Below are 21,712 nucleotides of genomic sequence, written 5' to 3'. Positions count from 1 at the left end.
TGGGGGGCTCGGGCGGCGCAGGGCCGGGCTGGGCCGGACCGGGTCGGCGGCGCTGCTGGCACGCGCCGGGCGGCTTTGAAGCTTCAGCCCGGGCGGCGCCCCCTCCGCCGGCCCCTGCGCCCCCGGGCGGCGGGCTACAAAGGCGCCGCGGGGCGGGCGGGCACAAAGGGGGCGGCCGAGTGTTAAAGGCTTTGTGCGGCCGCCCCTCGGGCCTCCAGCTGGGGCCTCTGCACCGAGCCGCGCGCCGCCGGCCGGGCCGCGGCAATTTGTCTTCTAATTGCGGTCGGGCTGTAAGCGCCGCCGGGGCTTCGGCCAGCCGAGGCCGCCATAAGGGGCCCGGCGCCCCCGCCGCCCCAGGGCGCAGGGAGGGGCCGCGCACGTGGGCAGCTTGGGAGGCTGACGCCGGAGGATCGCTGGTGCGTGCGCGGCCCAAGCTACCCGGCCCTCTGCAATACAGTAAGACCCTGTTTCAAAAATAAAATAAATAAAAAAATCTGAAAATAGCCGGGCGTGGTGGTTGGTGCACGCTTGTAATCCCCGCGCTTGGGAGGCTGAGACAGGAGGATCGCACGGGTTCGAAGCCAGCCTCAGCTACTTAGTGAGACCCTGTTTCCAAATAAAGTATAAAATGGGTCTGGGAGTGTAGCCCGGAGGTAGGAGGCCCCTGGGCTCCACCCCCAGTACCACACACACACACACACACACACACACACACACACACACACAACCAGGCTGGGGGTGTTGCCCAGCGGGAAAATGCCTCCTGGGTTCCATCTCCAAGACCACAGAAAAGGAAAGAAAAAAGTTAACTCCTTTTAAAACAACCACAGAGCCAGGTGAGGTGCGGAGCACGCTTTTAACCCCAGTGCTTGGGAGGCTGAGACGGGAGGATCACACTGGTTTGAAACCAGCCTCAGCTACTTAGTGAGACCCTATTTCCAAATAAAATATAAAATAGGTCTGGGAGTGTAGACCAGAGATAGAAGGTTCCATCCCCAGTACCACACACACACACACACACACACACACACACACACACACACATCTCCAAAAATAAAACGGGGCTGGGGGTGTACCCCCAACAGAAAATTGCCTCCTGGGTTCAATCCCCAGTGCCCGCCCCCAAAAGTATGCTTTGATTGTGTGACAGAAAACCTGCTATGGGGTCCGGACGGATTCCCAGTCGGTCCTGCTCAGGCCCCCTCCTCCTCCCAGGCACCTCCCCCTCTGCCTCACTCCCCTGTGCAGCATCTGTATTGCACCTCAGTACTGCAAAAAAAAAAAAAAACAACAAAGAATGAAAGAAAGGAGAGAGAGAGAGAGAGAGAGAGAGAGAGAGAGAATATGCAGGAAGGCATGTTGGAAGCTCAGGGTTCTCTTCCCCGGGGGTCTTTGGTGAAGGGTGGGCTACAGGAGGTGTGTGAGGACAATCTGAGTCCTCAGCCCCGAGCACCTGCTGCTGGTCTTGGTCTCATCAACCTTCGGGTCTTCCGGCCGATCGGGGTCCTCAATAGCTGATTGACAGATAAGCTGGAAAGTGTCTTTTTTTTTGGGGGGGGATTGGCATTGGGGATGGAACCCAGGGGCACTCTACCTCCAAGCTACACCCCCAGCCCTATTTTTTTATTCTATATTTTGAAATAGGGTCTCACTGAGTTGCAAAAGGGCCTCACTAAGTAGTAGCTGAGGCTGTCCTTAAACTGCAATCCTCCCATCTCAGCCTCCCAAATGCTGGGATTAAAAGCATATACCACTATGCCCAGCTTCTGAGTTTTTATATCAAAGTTGTATTTTCCTCTTCTCCCCATCTGTCTCCCTTCTACCTGTTTCTTCTGTCTTACATCACTCTCTCAAGCCGGCTGAGGGTCGTGCAGAATCAAGGCCAGGGGCTCTGAGACAGCTTCTTTCCTGTCACCTCCACTTTAGGACCCAATCCCAGCCCCTTCTGGGATAAATTAAAACCCAGTCTTTAGAGGCGGGACATGGTGGTGCACGCTTATAATCCCAGTGTTTGGGAGGCTGAGACAGAAGGATCGTGGTTCACGAACAGCCTCAGCTACTTAGTGAGGCCCTCTGCAACTCAGTGAGACCCTGTTTCAAAATAAAGAATAAAAAATAGAGATGGGGGGTGGGTCTCGGAGGTAGAATGCCCCTGGGTTCCATCCCCAGCACCGCAAAAAAAAGAAAAAAATAGTCTTTACCTCTAGCAAGGTCACTGGAGAGGCTGGCAGATAGGTTTCTAGGGAGCCTTGTCCTAGAGATCCAGGCTAAGGACTCAGATTCCTCCTCACCACTATGTTTGCGAGTCCTGCTCCTGGTCCTCCTACCTACACCCCCAGGGACCCCCAGCAGACTCCAAAGGAGAGAGGAGACAGGAGAGGTGTTTTGGAGGTGGGGAGCCGAGGCAGCAGCTGTTCTCCCGTCCTCTCTGGGAGCGAGCCAGACACAGCACTCCGGCTGCTGGGAAGGTCATGGACCAACTTAGAAACCGGGCTTACGCAAGTCAGGATGTAGGCCACCGACTCCCTTCCATCTTTAGCACTGGGGTCCCCGAGGTGCCAGGAAAGGAGCACAGGTCCAGGAGGAGTTGGAGGAGAAGCCCAGGCCCCTGCTCATCCAAGGAAGAACGCTCCTCTAGAATTCCCCAGGATTCACCAGACCCCTTGTCTCACCCCCACTTGATTTTCTTGACTTTGGCAAAAGAAAGGCCATTGAGTCAGGTGTGGAGAGAAGGTGGAGTGGGGCTTGCACGCCCAAGACATGAGCCTCACCAGACGTCCCACCTCCCGTACCAGGGGAGAGCCCCTGCAGCCCGTGGCCATGGGTGGGAGACCCTTCCTGCACTTCCAGGTATGGATAGATGGATGGATTGTGGCTCTGGGGATGGAACCCAGAGGCATTCTACCTCCGAGCTACACCTCCAGCCCAATTTTATTTTTTTATTTAAAATAAAGTCTCATGCCAGGCATGGTGGTGTACACTTGTAATCCCAGTATTCGGGAGGCTGAGACCAGAGGATCACAGTTTGTGGATAGCCTCAGCTACTTAGTTAGGCCCTCCACAACTTAGTAGACCCTGTTTCAAAAATAAAGAATTAAAAATAGGGCAGGGGTGTAGATCAGAGGTTGAATGCCACTGGTCCATCCAGAACCACAAAAAAAAAAAAAAAAAAAAAAAAAAAAGAGAGAGAGAGAAATAGGGTCTCACTAAGTTGCTGAGACGGGCCGCAATCTTCCTGTCTCAGCCTCCCAAGTACTGGAATTACAGGTGTGTACCACCACACCTGGTTACTTCCAGATGTTTTTTTTTTTTTTTTTTCTGGTTGTTGTTGGAGTTTTTTGTTTGTTTGTTTCGTTGGCTTTTGGTTGTTTTATTCTTTTTTTTTTTTTTTTTTTTTTTTTACAATAATGGGGATCAAACCGAGGGGCATTCTACCTCTGAGCTATACCCCAGCCCTGTTTTTATCCTTTATTTTGAAACAGGGTCTTTGTGGAGGGCCTCACCACATAGCTGAGGTTGGCCATGAACCTTGTCTCAGCCTGCCAAGTACTGGGATTACAAGGGTGCGCCACCACGCCCGGCAATTTCCAGGTATTTATTTATTTATTATTATTATTTTTTTGGTGGTACTGGGGGTGGAACCCAGAGGCTTTCTACCTCCGGGCTATACTCCCAGACCTTTTTTATATTTTATTTGGAAACAGGGTCTCACTAAGTTTCTGAGAGCCTCACTAAGTAGCTGAGGCTGGCTTCGAACCCGTGCGATCCTCCTGTCTCAGCCTCCCAAGCACGGGGATTACAAGCGTGCGCCACCACGCCCAGCTTCCAGGTATTTAAACAGCAGCAACAGGTGAGTTCTTGCAGGCCACCAGCTACTGTGGGTGCAGGTACCTGGAGAGAGAATCTGCTGTTCTTCACAGATGCACTTCAAAGTATCACGGAGGCATACACCTGTAATCCCCGTACTTGGGAGGCTGAGGAAGGAGAATCACAAGTTTGAGAACAGCCTCAGCAACTTGGGCAGACTCTCAGCTCCCTAGCAAGACCGTGTTTCAAAACAAAAACAAAAGAAATAAAATAAAAAGAGCTGGGGGCGGGCGTGGTGGCGCACGCTTGTAATCCCAGCATTTGGGAGGCTGAGACAGGAGAATCACGGTTCGTGGACAGCCTCATTACTTAGTGAGGCCCTGCACAACTTAGTGAGACCCTGTTTCAAAATAAAGAATAAAAAATAGGGCAGGGGGTGTAGTTTGGAGGTCGAATGTCCCTGGATCTCTAACCCAGAGCCTCAAAAAAATAAAATAAAATAAAATAAAATAAAATAAAATAAAGAACAAGCTGGACGTGGTGGAGAATGCTCGTAATCCCAGCATTCAGAACACTGAGACCGGGATCACGGTTCATAGATAGCCTCAGCTACTTAGCGAGGCCCTTCTCAACTCAGTGAGACCCTGTTTCAAAAATAAAAAGACTAAGCCGGGCGTGGTGGTGCATGCTTATAATCCCAGCATTCGGGAGGCTGAGACCAGAGAGGATCACGGTTCGTGGACAGCCTTAGCTACTTAGTGAGGCCCTCTGCAACTTAGTGAAACCCTGTTTCAAAATAAAGAATAATTAAAAAAAAAAAAAAAAACAGGGCAGGAGGTGTAGCTCGGAGGTCAAATGCCCCTGGGTTCCATCCCCAGAGCTGCAAAATAAATAAATAAATAAATAAATAATAAATAAAATAAAAATAGGTCTGAGGGTGTAGGTTGGAGGTACAATGCCCCTGGGTTCCATCCCTAGTACATCAAAAAAAGGAGACTGGGGTTGTAGCTGGGAGGTAGAATGCCACTGGGTTCAATCCCTAGTACCACAAAAAAAAAAAAAAAAAAAAAAAAAAAAAAAGAAAAGAAAGAAAAGAAAAAGAAAAGAGAATGAAGTGATTGCCCCCATGTAATTAACTTCTGGGACACAGCTAAAGCCCTGAGCTGACTCAGCCCATTGTCCCCAGATGGGCTGGAGAGGCTGCGATTGTTTAACTCTCTCTTGCTGTTATGGGACTCAATAGCCAGCAGCCGAGGGCCCTTCCGGGGACAAAGGCCGGGAGTCCAGAGAGTGCATGGTGCTGACCTGGCTGGCGCTCAGGGACAGTGTGCCCAAAGAGACCCTCATTGTCCCTGCCTTTTGCCCCCCCCCCCCAGCCGGCTCTAATCTTTAAATATTTACCCGGTTCCTTTGTCACCTATGACGGGCACGCACTTCAGGCTGATGTGCTGATAAATCACACCTCATTGCGTTGCTTCCAGACTAGAGACAAGGGGCTTTCAAGCCTCCAGCCTGGAACGGCCAGAGGAGCAGAAAGAAAACTGTTTTGAGAAGCAGGGCTGTCTCCTAGGGAGAGCTGTAGCCACGCTGGACAAGCCCCTCCCGGCTGCCCTCCCGGCCTCCACGTGGACGCCGGACAGTGCAGGGCTCACGAATGACTAGGTGCTAAGGAGACCGGCTCTGTCAAGATGGCTGTCCTGGCCCCATCAGAGGGGGAGGGGAAGGAGAGCTCCTGACCTCGTCTTCCTAGTGGTTTCGGGCTTGAGTAACTCAGGGCAGGAGCAAACTTGCATCCCGGGAGGCTCACGTGTGGGGTGAAGAGCTGAGTGTCCACCTCTGTGCGGCAAGACGGCCTGGCCGCACAAGTGCACCTGCTTCCTGCTCGCTCTGGACCACCCTCCCTCCCTTCCTCTCTCTTGCTCAATAAAACAACCCTGTGTGAAGAAACAGAAGCCTACCAGGGTGTGGTAGTGCATGCCTGTGACCCCAGTACTTGGGAGGCTGAGATGGGACGATCACATATTGGAGGCCAGCACACACTAATTTAGTGAGACCATGTTTCAAAATAAAAAATGAAAAGGGCTGGGGGATGTAGCTAAGGGGTAGAATGACCCTGGGTTCAATGCCTAGTACAAAACAGGAAAAAGAAAAAGGAAAAAAGAAACAGAGGTCTAATTTCATCTCAGCCTGTGGTTTAACAGGAACCATCAAGGTGGTCCTTAGAGCTGTCTAAATCAAGAGGGATCCCCACTTGGGCCCAGGGAAGAAAGCCACCTTAGCTTGTGGCAGGAGGCAGGATTGGGAGGGAGTTGGGGAGGGCTGCAGAGGGCCTCTACTGTTTGAGAATGGGCTCTCTTTGTGCTTGCCTGGGAGCCTTAAGAACAAAACACATTCAAATGCTTATTTGCAAGGAAGGCATCATTCTAGTGCTGCCCCCCCCCCGTTTTTATCTATCATCTATCGTGTATGTATAAATATACACATATATGTATGTATGTATGTATGTATACACACACACATTACAGTACTGGGGATTGAACCTAAGGACCTATAAGCTTTATTTATTTACTATTATTATTATATATATTTTTTTGCAGTACCAGGGATGGAACCCAGGGGGATTCTACCTCCAAGCTACACCCCCAGCCCTATTTTTTTCTTCTTTATTTTCAAACAGTCTCACCGAGTTGCAAAGGGCCTCACTAAGTACCTGAGGCTGGCCATGAACCATGATCCTCCTGTGTCAGCTTCCCCAATGCTGGGATTACAAACATGTGCCACGATGCCCAGCTCCCAGCCCTATCTATCTATCTATCTATCTATCTATCTATCTATCTATCATCTATCTATCTATCTACAGTACTGAGGATGGAACCCAAGGAATTCTACCTCCAAGCTACATCCCCAGCTCTATTTTTAAATTCTTTATTTTGACACAGGGTCTCACTGAGTTGCAAAGAGCCTAAGTAGCTGAGGCTGGCCACGAACCACAGTCCGACTGTCTCAACTCCCAAATGCTGGGATTATAATCTTGTGCCACCACGCCTGGCTCAGCCCTTTTTATTTTGAAACAGGATCTTGCTAAATTGCTGAAGCTAGCCTCAAACCTGCAATCCTTTTTCATCCTCCCAAGTACTAAGATTACAAGCATGCACCACCGGGCCCTGCTTCTTTCTTTCTTCATTTTTGCAGGGCTATCATACCCCCTACAACGGGTTTGTGTAGACCGCTTTGGTGGGAAAGCAGCCCTGCACGTGTTGCTGTTTGTATGTCTGTGTGGATCTGTGTGACAGCTCCTCTGGGTAGATGCTTACCCAGGTGTGCAGAGACTTGCCTTAGTTTTAGCCCTCCTTCATCCCTACCCTGTGAGCCCCTGGTCCTGAAAGATTCAACACTTTCTAAAATGCCCCCTTCCAGCTGGGTGTGATGGCACATGCCTGTAATCTAAGTACTTGGGCAGCTGAAATAGGGGAATTGCAGGTTTAAGGCCAGCCTCAGCAATTTAGTGAGACCCTGCTTCCAAATAAAAAATAAAATGGGGCCGGGCAAGGTGGCGCACACTTGCAATCCCAGCATTCGGGAGGCTGAGACAGGAGGACAGCCTCAGCTACTTAGTAATGCCCTTTTCAACTCAGTGAGACCCTGTTTCAAAATAAAGAATAGAAAATAGGGCAGGGGGTGTAGCTCGGAGGTCCAATGCCCTGGGTTCCATCCCTGGGTAGGGATGTAGGGTCTCAGTGGCTGTGATGGTCGCAGGAGTGTTGTGGTCTCACGTTGTTCTGTGCCCCCAGAATGACAACAGCCAGTCCGAGGGGGAAAATCAGGGCCCCAAGAGCTTGGAAAGCAGATGCCAGAGGAGGCCCCCACCCCAGCCCAGTGGCTTTTCCCAGGGGACCGAGCTCCCTCTCTGGAATGAAGGTGCAGTGAGCACCCCCTAGTGGCCCAGAGGGGAGGTCGTGGGTCTGGAGACACCAGAGAAACTGAGGACGAGGATAGGAGCCCCCACTTTAACCCGGCAGTCACACCAATTCCCAGGCCTCTGCTCTGTGGGGCGCTGCAATTTGACAACCCTGGCTTTCTGGCTTTCTTTTCTTTTTTTCTTTTTTTTTTTTGCGGGTCTGGGGTTGGAACCCAGGGGCATTCGACCTCCGAGCTACACCCCCTACCCTATTTTTTATTCTTTATTTTGGAACAGGGTCTCACTGAGTTGCAGAGGGCCTCACTAAGTAGCTGAGGCTGTCCGCGAACTGCGATCCTCTGGTCTCAGTCTCCCGAATGCCGGGATGACAAGCGTGCGCCACCATGCCCGGCTTAACCCTGGGTCATTATTTATTTATTTATTTATTATGCAATACTGGGGATTGAACCCACTGGCATTCTACCTCCGAGCTACGCCCCCAGGCCTACCTTATTTATTTATTTATTTATTTATTTATTTATTTATTTATTTATTATTTATTTATTTTGCGGTCCTGGGGATGGAGCCCAGGGGCATTCTCCCTCCGAGCTACACCCCCAGCCCTTTTTATTTTTTGTTTCGTAACAGGGTCTCGCTAAGCTGCTGAGGCTGGCCTGGAATCCGTCCTCCTCCCGTCTCAGCCTCCCACGGGCTGGGATTACCGGCAAGCGCACGTGTCCGGCTTCCTTTCTTATCCCAAGTTGTTCCTCCGGAGCCGGGGGCGGGGCGCTCCCGCCAAATTCGGGGCCGGCGGCGATCTCGCGAGATCTCGCGAGCGCTCGCGCGGTCCGGGCACGGCCCTGGCGGCGGCGGCGGCGGCGCAGTGCGCAGGCGCGGCCGCGGGTTTCCCCGGCTACAGTGGCGCCGCCGCCCGTCCCGCCGGCTGCCGGCCGCCTGCGCCATGGCGGGCTGCGCGGCGCGGGCTCCGCCGGGCTCCGAGGCGCGGCTCAGCCTGGCCACCTTCCTGCTGGGCGCCTCGGTGCTCGCGCTGCCGCTGCTCACGCGCGCCGGCCTGCAGGGCCGCACCGGGCTGGCGCTCTACGTGGCCGGGCTCAACGCGCTGCTGCTGCTGCTCTACCGGCCGCCGCGCTACCAGGTGCCCGGCGGGCGGCCAGGCCGGGCGGGCGGGCGGAGGGGTCAGTATGGGCGGGGGGCGGGCTGGGCAGGAGGGGCAGGGCTGGGCGAGTTCCGGTCCGGCTGGGTAAGAAGAGGATCAGGATGGGCCGGGGTCTGGGTCGGGCTGGGCAGGAGGGGTCAGGGCTGGGTAAGAAGAGGATCAGGATGGGCCGGGGTCTGGGTCGGGCTGGGCAGGAGGGGTCAGGGCTGGGTAAGAAGAGGGTCAGGATGGGCCGGGGTCCGGGTCGGGCTGGGCAGGAGGGGTCAGGGCTGGGTAAGAAGAGGGTCAGGATGGGCCGGGGTCCGGGTCGGGCTGGGCAGGAGTGGTCAGGGTTTGGCGAGGTACGGGTCGGGTTGGGCATGCGGGGTCAAGGCTGGGCAGGCAGGGGTCAGAGCTGGGCAGGAGGGGTCAGGGCTGGTTGAGTTCCGGGTCCGGCTGGGTAAGAAGAGGGTCAGTATGGGCGGGGGTCCGGGTCGGGCTGGGCAGGCAGGGTCAAGGCTGGGCAGGAGGGGTCAGGGCTGGTTGAGTTCCGGGTCCGGCTGGGTAAGAAGAGGGTCAGTATGGGCGGGGGTCCGGGTCGGGCTGGGCAGGCAGGGTCAAGGCTGGGCAGGAGGGGTCAGGGCTGGTTGAGTTCCGGGTCCGGCTGGGTAAGAAGAGGGTCAGTATGGGCGGGGGTCCGGGTCGGGCTGGGCAGGAGGGGTCAGGGCTGGGCGGAGGTCCCGGTCGTGACCAGAGGGGCCTGGGGCGGAGTGACTGTGCCTTGGACACCTTCCCGAGGTCAGGGGCTGCCTCTCACGGGCCTGCTCCTGGAGCAGAGAGTCAGGTCTCGGGAGGGACCCCGCCTCTCCGGGCTGTGGGTGTCAGATCGTGGTTCGTGCTGCAGATGCACGTGGGGAGGCGAGTGATGAACCCAGGGGTTTTATGTAAGCTGAGGTGTGGAGCCTTACCTGTTGCCTAGGCTGAGGTCAAAGGCCCCGGCTCTGGCAAAGGGCTCCTGCAGAGTAGCCGGTGTTTGAGCCAGTCATTGAGTTGGGAGCATCGCCGGTGAACTAGGTTTAAACACTTTTCCCACAGCCTTGAACAGTAATAACAATAATAACAGTGGCCAAAATTTGTGTATCAGTTACTCTTGGCTGCTTTACCAGAGGAATCCTCACTGAAGCCCTAAAAGGTGGGCCCTAGTGTTACTCCCACGGTGATGGGGAAACCCAGGGCCAGAGAGCTTCAGTCACTTGCCCCAGGCCACACAGTCAGAGGGGAGCAGGTCCAGGATTGGGATGCCCCAGGCTGCCCTGCTTCACTCTCTTAACCTCCAAACCGCGGGGTCTTGAGAACAGCAGGTGACTGTACTTTGGGATTCGTTTCAGATAGCCATCCGGGCTTGTTTCCTCGGCTTCGTGTTTGGCTGCGGCGTGCTGCTAAGCTTCAGCCAGTCTTCATGGAATCATTTCGGCTGGTAAGGAGTGCTTTGGGGATGTCGGTGAAGTGGGGGTCGGGCAGAGCGGAGGGTCAGTAATTGCATCTCCAGTGTCTCATCTCTGGCAGGAGGCTGTTGAGGGTTCTGTGGGAATGGAGCCTCCTGTCTTCCACCTACATTCCCACATTTCAGACCTGTAAACTCCTGCCTGTGGGTTGATACTGTTGCAGACAAACAGGTGTCCCTGGGCCCCTCCTCAGCAAGACCACCAGCCCTCCCTGGAAGGGGATGTGGTCCTCGATGACAGGGGGAGCAGGGCTCCAGCTGGTCTCCCTGGTCTCCAGTTTCGCTCAGGTCACAGCTAACGCGTCCCCTACAGCTGGTGTAGGGTTTTCCCTGCCCCGGGATTTCAGCCCCTTGAGCGAGGACGTCTCTGACCTGGACATGAACCATGGCTTCAAGGTGAAAAGCTTTATCTCAGATATCAGTATGCTGAGCCATCTAATCCTTCTTTGTGGGGATTTTAGTTTTATTGAATTTCAGTTCCAACATATATCACTTCTCTTTTTATTTTTTATTTTTATTTTTTTTGGTGGTACTGGGGTTCCTGGAAACCCTTCTACCTCTGGGCTACACTCCCAGACCTATTTTTTACTTTTTATTTGGAAACAGGGTCTCCTAAGCCAGCACAGCTGGTTTCCACAAGTGTGCGCCACCACGCCCGGCTCATACATCACTTTTTTTTTTTTTTTTTTGGTGGGTCTGGGGATGGAACCCAGGGGCATTTGACCTCTGAGCTATACCCCCTGCCCTATTTTTTATTCTTTATTTTGAAACCGGGTCTCACTGAGTTGCAAGGGCCTCACTAAGTAGCTGAGGCTGTCCGGGAACCTCTATCCTCCTGTCTCAGCCTCCTGAATGCTGGGATTACAAGCGTGCGCCACCACGCCCAGCTGGCCTTTTTTATTTTGAGACAAGATCTCACTAAGTTGCTCAGGCTGGCCTGGAATCTGCATCCCTCCGACCTCAGCCTCTCTGGTTGGTTGGATTACAGGTGCTACTACCCAGCCTGGGGCCCTTTTTTTCTTTTCCTTTTTCTTTGTGTGATACTAGGAACCCAGGGGCATTCTGTCCCTGAGCTACACCCCAGCCTGTTTTATTTTGAAGCAGGGTCTCACTAGGTAGCTAAGGCTGGCTTCTAATCTGTGTTCCTTCTGCCTCAGCTTCCCGAGCACTGAGATTACAAAGGTGTGCCACCACGCCTGGATCCCCTTTTTCTCTTTTAAAATGTGTATTTTAGTGGCGTGTGGTGGCGCACGCTTGTATTCCCAGCGCTTGGGAGGCAGAGACAGGAGGATCGCGCAGGTTCGAAGCCAGCCACACACGCTGGCTTAGGAGACCCTGTTTCCAAATAAAAATGTAAAAGTAGGTCTGGGAGTGTAGCCCGGAGGTAGAAGGGCTTCCAGGAACCCCAGTGCCACCAAAAGATAATAATAAATAAATAAAATGTGTATTCTCGCCGGGCGTGGTGATGCACGCTTATAATCCCAGCATTCGGGAGGCTGAGACCTGGAGGATCGCGTTTTGCAGCCAGCCTCAGCTACTTAGGCCCTTTGCAACTCAGTGAGACCCGGTTTCAAAATAAAGAATAAAAAATAGTGCAGGGGGTATAGCTCGGAGGTAGAATGCCCCTGGGTTCTGTCCCCAGTACCACACACACAAAAAAAAATGTGTATTCTCAGCCAGGCATGGTGACTACCTGTAATCTTGGTACTTGGGAGGCTGAAATAAAAGATTGCAGGTTCAAGGACATCCCAGGCAATTTAGCAAAACCCTGTTTCAAAATAAAGATATAAAATAGGGCTGGGTTATAGCTCAGGTAGAATGTCCCTGGGTTCAATCCCCAGTACTCCACAACACACACAAAAAAAGCCGAGTGGATAGCACATTCCTGTAGTAATCCCCAATACTTGGGAGGCTAAGAAAGGAGGATCACAGGTTTAAAGCCAGCCTCAGCAATTTAGGGAGACTTTTAGTAACCTAGGGAAACCCTGTTTCAAAATAAAAGGGGCCAAGGGTGTATCTCAGAGGTAGAATGCGCCTGTGTTCAATTCCTAGTACCAGACACATGCAGAAAAACCGCATATTGTTGTTCTGTTTATTTGTTTGTGGTGCTAGGTATTAAACCCAGAAGCATTCTACCTCTGAGCTACACCCCTAGCCCTATTTTATTTTGTTTTTTATATTTTTACTTTTATTTTATTTTATTTTTGCGGTCTGGGGCATTTGACCTCCGAGCTACACCCCCTGCCCTATTTTTTATTTTAAAATTTTTGGTAGTACCTGGGGTGGAACCCAGGGGCTTTTTACCTCTAGGCTATACTCCCAGACCTATTTTGTATTTTATTTGGAAACAGGGTCCCACTAAGTTACTGAGAGCCTCACTCAGTAGCTGAGGCTGGCTTCGAACTTGTGCGATCCTCTTGTCTCAGCCTCTTAAGCATGGGGATTACAAGCATGTGCCACCTCACCCGGCTAGTTTTTTTTTCTTTTCTTTCTTTTTTTTTTTTTTTGGTGGTACTGGGGGTGGAACCCAGAGGCTTTCTACCTCTGGGCTATACTCCCAGACCATCTATATATTTGAAACAGGGTCTCACTAAGTTGCTGAGAGCCTCACTAAGTAGCTGAGGCTGGCTTCGAACCTGCGCGATCCTCCTGTCTCAGCCTCCCAAGCGCGGGGATTACAAGCGTGCGCCACCACGCCCGGCTCTTTTCTTTATTTTGAGACAGGATTTTACTAAGTTGCGGAGGGCCTCATTAAGTAGCTGAGGCTGTCTGTGAACCACAATACTCCAGTCTCAGCCTTTCAAATGCTGGGATTGTAAGCATGCTCTACCACACCCAACTTGTACTTATGTTTTTTATTTTTATTTTTTTGCAGTACTGGGTATGGAACCCAGGAGCATTGTACCTCCGAGCTACACCCCCATTCCTATTTTTTAGTCTTTTTTTATTTTTTGAAACAGGGTCTCACTGAGTTGCAGAGGGCCTCACTAAGTAGCTGAGGCTGTCCTTGCACAGTGATCCACTGGTCTCAGCCTCCTGAATGCTGAGATTACAAGCATGCACCACCACGCCCAGCTCTTATTTTTTATTTTGAAACAGAGTCCCACTAAGTTGCTAAGGGCCTCAATAAGTTGCTGAGGCTGGCTTCAAATGTGTGACCCTCCTATTTCAACCTTTCAAGTACTGGGATTTACAGGTGTGCACCACTACCAGCTTGTATTGTCATTTTAAAAGGACTGAAGAGTGTGGCATGATGGCTCACACTTGTAATCCCAGCATTTGAGAGGCTGACACAGGAGGATCGAGGTTTGCGGCCAGCCTCAGCTACTTAGTGAGGCCCTCTGCAACTCAGTGAGACCCTGTTTCAAAATTAAAAGAGTAAAAAATAGGCCTGGGATGTAGTTTGGAGATAGAATGCCCTTGGGTTCCATCCCCAGTACCTCAAAAAAAAAAAAAAAAAAAAGGACTGAAAGCTTCATAATGCCTTACGTATGGAATTCTTTTTGTCTATGATATTTGAAAATATAACTCTGCTTAAAAACTTCCACTTTCAGCCGGCGTAATCCCAGTTCTTGGGAGGCTGAGACAGGAGTATCCGAGTTCTCATCCAGCCTCAGTTACTTAGTGAGACTCTTTGCAACTCATTGAAACCCTGTTTCAAAATAAAGAGTAAGCCTGGAGTGGTGGCACACAGCTTGTAATCCCCACGCTTGGGAGGCAGAGACAGGAGGATCACACTGATTCGAAGCCAGCCTCCCTGACTGGCTTAAGAGACCCTGTTTCCAAATAAAAATATAAAAAATGGTCTGGGAGTGTAGCCCAGAGGTAGAAGGGTTTCCAGGAACCCCAGTACCACGAAGAAAAAAAAAAAAAGAGTAAAAAATAGGGCTGGGGATGTAGTTTGGAGGTAGAATGCCCCTGGGTTCCATCCCCAGTACCAGAGAGAGAGAGAGAGAGGGAGGGAGAGAGAGAGAGAGAGAGAGAGAGAAGGGGGCAGAGAGGGAGGGAGGGCAGGGGTGTAGCTTGGAGGTAGAAATGCCCCTGGCTTCTCTCTCCACTACTGCAAAAAAGAAAAAAATCAGGCTGGGGGTGTAGCTCAGAGGTAGGATGCCCCTGGGTTCCATCCCCAGCACCACTCACACACAAAAAAAACTCCCACTTTCTACAAACCAGAGGGAATAAATTCTGTTTATTCGGGCAGCAGGACCTCATGAAAGAATTAGGGACAGTTCAGCAGAACCAAATCTGTACATTTCTCATGGCTAACGCGGCTGTCCTGCCCCCAATTTACTTCTTTGTTTTTGTTTTTCAATAGGTACGTGTGCTCACTGTCATTGTTCCATTATTCTGAATACTTAGTGACAGCTGTCAATAATCCCAAGAGCCTGTCACTCGACTCCTTTCTCCTGAATCACAGTCTGGAGTACACAGTGGCTGCTCTCTCTTCTTGGATAGAGTTCACACTTGAAAACATCTTTTGGCCAGGTTCGTGTGCCCTACTTTTCCCCCCGGAGGGGAGAGGGTGGCTTCCACGTGGGCCGAGGACCGTGACATTGGTTCACCTTTCAGGTCTAATCTCCCCGGAGCAGTCCTCCCCAGCCTTCTGTCCTCACTAAGCTATTTATAAAGGGCAATCTCCGCTTGAGAATTCTGCTTCTGGATTTTGAATGGGGACATGTTGACCTTTTGCTTTAAACCTTGCGTAATGGTCTGATCCTAACCTCGCAGTCAGGGAAGCTGTAGGTCTTGTTCGTTGGTGACGTGGGAAATTTCACATGAAGGTTTAATGAGCATAAACCTCTGCATCCGGAGCCCACTCTGAAAGTGAACTTCCTCCAGCCGATGGTGCATGTGGCTCGGGATTCAGACAGGAAACCTGGCCCCTTCTCCGCTTCTGAGCTTTGGTCCCCGCGAGAGGACAGGAGCAGGTGGCGGGGGGCGAGAGCCAGAGGCCGTCCTCCCCGGAAGGGAGGAAGGGAGGCTGGCCTCACAGTCGGCTTGTTGGCTCTCTAAAGGGAAGAGATGAACAGGAGCTTGGGCGAGTGTTGTGTTCTTATCGTTCTTTCTTTACTTACTTACCTGGGCAGTACTGGGGATGGACACCAGTGGCTTGTTGCTTAGCTACATTCCCCAGCCACTGTTTATTTGTTTGTTTGTTTGTTTGTTTTTGGTACTAGGGGTTGAATCCAGAGGCATTCTACCTCCAAGCTGGTGAAACAGGGTTGTGCTAAGTTGCCGAGGCAGGTCTGAAACCTGCTAAGTGATCTTTCAGTCTCTGCCTCCCAGGCACTAGGGCTCTGGGTGTGCACAGCCACACCCAGCTCCCGGCCTCTTTAAAAACCTCACTGGCTCTTGCTCGCCTGCCTTGTTAGTGCTTCCGCCTCCTGAGCAGCCAGGATTACAGATATGTGCTACTGTACCCAGCTTATTCTTTTTTTTTGGTATTGAAGATTGAACCTAGGGGCATTCTACCTCTGCGCTACACTCCCAGACCTTTTTATTTATTACTTATTATTTATTATTTTTTGTGTGTGCAGGTCTGGGGATGGAACCCAGGGGCATTCTACCTCCGAGCTACACCCCCTGCCCTGTTTTTTTTTTTTTTTTTTTTTTTTTAGTGGTACTGGGGTTCCTGGAAGCCCTTCTACCTCCCAGCTAGTGGGCTACACTCCCAGATCTATTTTATATTTTTATTTGAAAACAGGGTCTCTTAAGCCAGCGTGGCTGGCTTCGAACCTGCGCGATCCTCCTGTCTCCGCCCACCACGCCCCGCTTTATCCTTTATTTTGAAACAGGGTCTCATTAAGTTGCAGAGGGCCTCACTTAGTAGCTGAGGCTGTCCATGAACCACGATCCTCCAGTTGACCGGATTACCAGTTGACCGGATTACAAACGTGCACCGTGCACCGCCACTCCTGGCTTTTATTTATTTATTTTTTTTAAACAGAACTTCCCCAAGTTGTGGAGGGCCTGGCTTGGTTGCCGAGGCTGTCCTTAAAACTGGAATGCTCTTGTCTCAGCCTCCCAGGTTCCAGGATTACGGCCTGTGCCACCACACCCGGCTCGGAATAAGTCAGTTTTAAACGGTGAAGGGGAACGCTCAGAAGCCCGGTGTCTTCACCCCCTGTTTCCCGATGTCTCTCTCTGCAGAACTGAAGCAGATTACCTGGGTCAGTGCCACGGGGCTGCTGATGGTGGTCTTTGGCGAGTGCCTGAGGAAGGCCGCCATGTTTACAGCTGGCTCCAATTTCAACCACGTGGTACAGAATGAAAAGTCAGACACTCACACCCTGGTGACCAGCGGCGTATATGCTTGGTTCCGGCACCCTTCGTATGTGGGGTGGTTTTACTGGAGTATTGGAACCCAGGTATAGTTTCAGAGATAAGACTGATTTCCTTTCATGCTTTATTTTCTTTTTATGGTACTGGGATTAAATCCATGAGCACTCTACCTACACCCCCGGACCTTTTTATTTATTTTTTAGTTTTGAAACAGGGTCTCACTAAATTGCAGAGGCTGGCCATGAACTTGCAATCTTCCTGTCCCAGCCTCCCAAGTACAGATCTTACAGGCATGCGCCACCACACCTGGCTTAATTTATTTACATTTGAAAAATTGAAACATGATTGGCATACCATAAAATTTACCATTTGAAAACATAATTCAGCCATGTTCAGGGCATTCATAAGGTTGTTGGTTTCCTTTGACATGTGTGGCATGTTTTAAGTGTTAACTAAATAGAAGTCCAGAGGACTAGGGCGTGGGAGGCTGAGCCTGGAGGATCACCAGTCTCAGCAACTTAGCAAGACCCTGTTTCCAAATAATGGGGCATGGTGGCACACACCTGCAATCCCCTAGTACTTGGGAGGCTGAGACAGCAGGGTCACATGTTCAAGGACAGCCTCAGCAAGTAGCGAGACTCATCAACCTAGCAGGACCCAGGTTCAGAATAAAATAGGGCTGGGAATATTGCTCGCAGGTAGGATTTCCCAGCTTCAATCTCCTGTACGACAAAAAATAGGGATGGGGGTGTAGCTGGGAGGCAGAATGCACCTGGGTTCAATCCCCAGTGCTACAAGAAGGAAAAAAGGTCAAACTAATTTAGTCATTAAGGCTTTTATAGTATGCCTACAATCTGGCCGTTACACACCTGCGTGACTCTGGAGCTGTGCGTCTTCCCTGTGCCCCCCTTTCTGACTTAGCTTGGAGCTCCCTGGTGGGCTAAGGGAGCCCTCAGCTACTCGTGTGGCGGCTTAGTGAGTTTTTATCAGAACTAGGCCTTTTCTCTTTGCTTTTGGCATACTAAGGATTGAACCCAGGGGTGCTCTACCACTGGGCCACGTCCCTGGAGAGTGAACCCAGGGGCATTCTACCTCTGAACTATACCCTCGGCCCTTTTCTTTTTTTTCTTCGGTACTGGGGATGGAACCCAGGGGCATATGACCTCCAAGCTACACCCTCTGCCCTATTTTTTATTCTTTATTTTGAAACAGGGTCTCATGAGTTGCAGAGGGCCTCACTAAGTAGCTGAGGCTGTCCGTGAACCGCGATCCTCCCCAGTCTCAGCCTCCCGAGTGCTGGGATGACAAGCGTGCGCCACCACGCCCCGCTCAGTTTTTGTTTTGAAGCAGGGTCTTGCTAGGCTTGCCGAGAGTCTCCCTAATTGCTGAGGCTGGCCTTGAACTTGCAGTCCTCCTGCCTCAGCCTGAGTCCCTGGGATTAGAGAGAGGCGTGGCTCACTGTACCCAGACAGAAATAGGTTTTAAGGAGGCCAAGGTCCTTTGTTAGGTTAATGAAAGCCATGGAGGTTTGCTCTGTCTCAGGACACAGACCAAATTTCTGTTTCTTGATAGCTGTCTCTTAATTCTGTGTTCTTGGTCCTAGAAAAACTTGGCCAGAGAGTGTGACTATCACTTGGGAAATTTACCATCGTTCAGGAAATCCTTTCGGGGCTCCCAGTCATGCGTTGGGGATACGTTGTCCACAGACCTCTGGTGGGACCCCCCCCTGTCCACAGTATAGGGCAGATAGATGGTCATGCAGAATTTTTTGTAAAACTTTGTATTTCTTTTTTTTTCTTCAGTACTGGGGATGGAACCCAGGGGCGTTCTACCTCCGAGCTACACCCCCTGCCCTATTTTTTATTCTTTATTTTGAAACAGGGTCTCACTGAGTTGCAAAGGGCCTCACTAAGTAGCTGAGGCTGGCCGTGAACCGCGATCCTCTGGTCTCAGCCTCCCGAATGCTGGGATGACAAGCATGCACTACCATGCCCAGCTTTTTTTTCAAACCTTTTAGACTGGATATTTTTACATTGTGCCCAGCACACATATATATGTATATAAACAGAATATGTCTTTCCTGGGACAATACTTACCCCTTCCCCCCCCCCCCCCCCGTACTAGGGATTGATTCCGGGGACACTCTTCCTCTGAGCTACACTCCAGCCCTTTTATTTATTTATTTATTTGTTTTTTTGTGATGCTAGAGATTGAACCTAGAGGCATTCTACCTCCAAGCTACACCCCTAGCCCTTTTTATTTTTTGTTTGGAGATGGGGTCTCACTAGGTTGCTGAGAACCATGCTAAGTTCCTGGGGCTGGATTGAACCTGGGGACTGAGTGCGGAGGCTGTGTCCACACTGAGCTGCGTCCGCGCCCTTTTCGTGTTTGATGTTGAGGGAGTGTCCTGCTGCGTTGCTGAGTTGGCTGCCCACCGGGATCCTCTGCCTTAGCTTCCTGAGCAGCGGGGATTGCGGGTGTGTGCCGAGACTGAGGCTGCAGCTCCGGGGCAGCATGCTTCAGTGGCAGTTTTTTTTCCCCTTTCCTTTCATGCTTATTTTTTTATTTTTGGTATTGGGATTGAACCCAGAGACATTCTACCTCTGAGCTGCACCCAGAGTCCTATTTTATTTTTTTATTTTGAAACAGGGTCTCACTAAGTTGCTAAGGGCCTCCCTGTGTTCCTGAGGCTAGCCATGAACTTGTAATCCTCCTGTCTCAGCTTCCCAAGTACTGGGTTACAGGCGTAGGCCACAGGCTCAGCTCTATTTTCTGTCCTTTTCTCTAGTGGTACTGGGGGTTGAACCCAGGGGCATTTACCTCTGAACTATACCCCCAGCCCTGTTTTTATTTTTTGTGGTACTGTGGATTGAACTGAGAGGCACTCTACCTCTGAGCTATACCCCCAGACCTTACTTTGTTTTGTTTTGAAACAGGATTGCACTGGGTTGCTAAGAATCTTGCTAAGTTGCTGAGGCTGGTCTTGAACTTGTGACCCTTTTGTCTCAGCCTCCCAAGTAGTAGGATTACCCATGCGTGTGCCACCACACCGGCTCTGGCTAACTGTTCTAATATGAAAGTAATGGTTTGATTTCTGTTAATGGTGTCCTGGCTCTCAGTATTTTAAGTCTCCAGGGAGAAACCAGCCATGGTGATGCACACCTGTAATCCCAGTACTTGGGAGGCCGAGATGGAAGGATTGCGGGTTCAAAGACAGCCTCAGCAAATACTGAGACTGTCAACAACCTAGTGAGACCTTATTTCAAAACAAAAAATAAAGGGCTGAGAGTAGTAGCTCGAAGGTGGAATGTTCCTGGGTTCAGTCCTTCAAAAAAAAAAAAAATAGTTCTGAGGAGGGTGGAAAGGTCGGGAGCTGGAACCTGCAGCTCCCCAGTCATCAATAGCTAAGACCACCGTGGCAAGCGGGCCCTACTTAAAAAGGGTCTGTTTCTCTACGTTTGAGCTGTAACACCAGAGTTTTGTCAGCAGGGAGCTGGTTAACATGCCTATCTGGACACAGTAGTGTATACCTGTAATTCCAGCTATTCTAGAAGCCGAGGCAGAAGGATCCCAAGTTTGAAGTCAGCCTGGATAACTTAGTGAGATCCTGTCTCAAAAAGATTAAAAAAAAAAAAAAAGCCAGGCTTGGTGGCGCACACTTGTAATCCCCGCGCTTGGGAGACAGAGACAGGAGGATCGCGCAGGTTTGAAGCCAGTCTCTCTGGCTGAAGAGACCCTGTTTTCAAATAAAAATATAAAATAGGTCTGGGAGTGTAGCCTGGAGGTAGAAGGGTTTCCAAGAACCCCAGTACCACCAAAAAAAAAAGATAAGGCCGGGTGTGGTGGTGCCTGCTTGTTAATCCCAGCATTCGGGAGGTAGGGACCGGAGGTTGTGGTTCACCGACAGCCTCAGCTTCTTAGCGAGACCCTTCACAACTCTGTGTGACCCTGTTTCAAAAAAATTTTTAAAAGACTAAAAAATAAAGCTGGGGGTGTAGCTTGGTGGTGCAGTGCCACTGGGTTTCATCCCCAGTGCTGCAAAAAAAAAAAAAAAAGGGAGCTGGGCATAGTGGTACGCACTTGTAATCCCAGTGCTTGGAAGGCTGAGACAGGAGGAATGCGGGTTCTTGGCCAGCCTCAGCTACTTAGTGAGGCCTTTCACAACTTAGTGAGACCCTGTTTCAAAATAGAGAATAAAAAATAGAAGTCGGTGTGGTGGCGCACGCTTATAATCCCAGCATTTGGGAGGCTGAAACCGGAGGATCGCGGTTCGTGGACAGCCTCAGCTACTTAGTGAGGCCCTCCACAACTTAGTGAGACCCTGTTTCAAAATAAAGAGTTTAAAAAAAAAATAGGACAGGGGACGTAGCTCGGAGGTCAAATGCTTCTGGGTTCCATCCCCAGACCCAAATAAATAAATAAATAAATAAATAAGGCGGGGGATATAGCTCAGAGGTAGAATGCCCCTGGGTTCAATCCCCAGTACTGCCGGGGGTGGGAGGATATATATAATATATATAATCAGCTTTGGGGTAGAGCTCTTGCCTCTAGCGTGTGCCAGACTCTGGGTCCAACCCTCAGGACCACACGCGCACAAATTTCCTGGCCCATGGCAAGAACGCCGTGGCCTCGGGAGAGGCGGGGCAGCCACCCAGCCCTCACTGTGCTCCTGTGCCAGGTGATGCTGTGCAATCCCATCTGCGGAGTTGTCTACGCCTTGACAGTGTGGCGCTTCTTCCGAGACCGGACAGAAGAAGAAGAAATCTCACTGATCCACTTTTTTGGAGAGGAATACCTGGAATACAAGAAGAGGGTGCCCACCGGCCTGCCTTTCATACAGGGAGTCAAGGTGGAGCTATGATGGGCGGGGCCGGGCTGGACCGAGCGTCTCTGGCCCCACTTAGCCCAGGACAGACCTGCTTCCAGTCGGCTGCTGCGGGACGGATTCTCTTAATCATTTTATATGTCACTAACTCCTCCTCTGGAATGTCACCCAAGACCAAATGGTCAGAAGGCCTTAGGACCAAAGGACCGCGGAGCAGTCTGTTCTTGTGCTGAATCAAGG

General features: G+C 51.1%; 1 protein-coding gene across 1 annotated transcript; it reads left to right on the top strand.

Annotated features, from left to right (window-relative positions):
- Window positions 1-8,666: 8,666 nt before the first annotated feature.
- On the top strand, window positions 8,667-21,508 carry ICMT (isoprenylcysteine carboxyl methyltransferase; the record flags this gene model as incomplete). The annotated part of the gene is made up of 5 exons (XM_080692174.1): window positions 8,667-8,861; window positions 10,250-10,338; window positions 14,681-14,850; window positions 16,516-16,733; window positions 21,326-21,508. The coding sequence occupies 5 exons, from the start codon at window positions 8,667-8,669 to the stop codon at window positions 21,506-21,508; spliced, it is 855 nt and encodes a 284-aa protein (XP_080548300.1).
- Between the last annotated feature and the right edge of the window lie 204 nt (window positions 21,509-21,712).

This window comes from Muscardinus avellanarius (genome assembly GCF_963383645.1).
Source record: "Muscardinus avellanarius genome assembly, chromosome: 3".
In the NCBI taxonomy this organism is placed as follows: domain Eukaryota; kingdom Metazoa; phylum Chordata; class Mammalia; order Rodentia; family Gliridae; genus Muscardinus; species Muscardinus avellanarius.
Note: the sequence above shows the minus strand (reverse complement) of the source record. Positions and strands in the feature narration are given on the sequence as shown.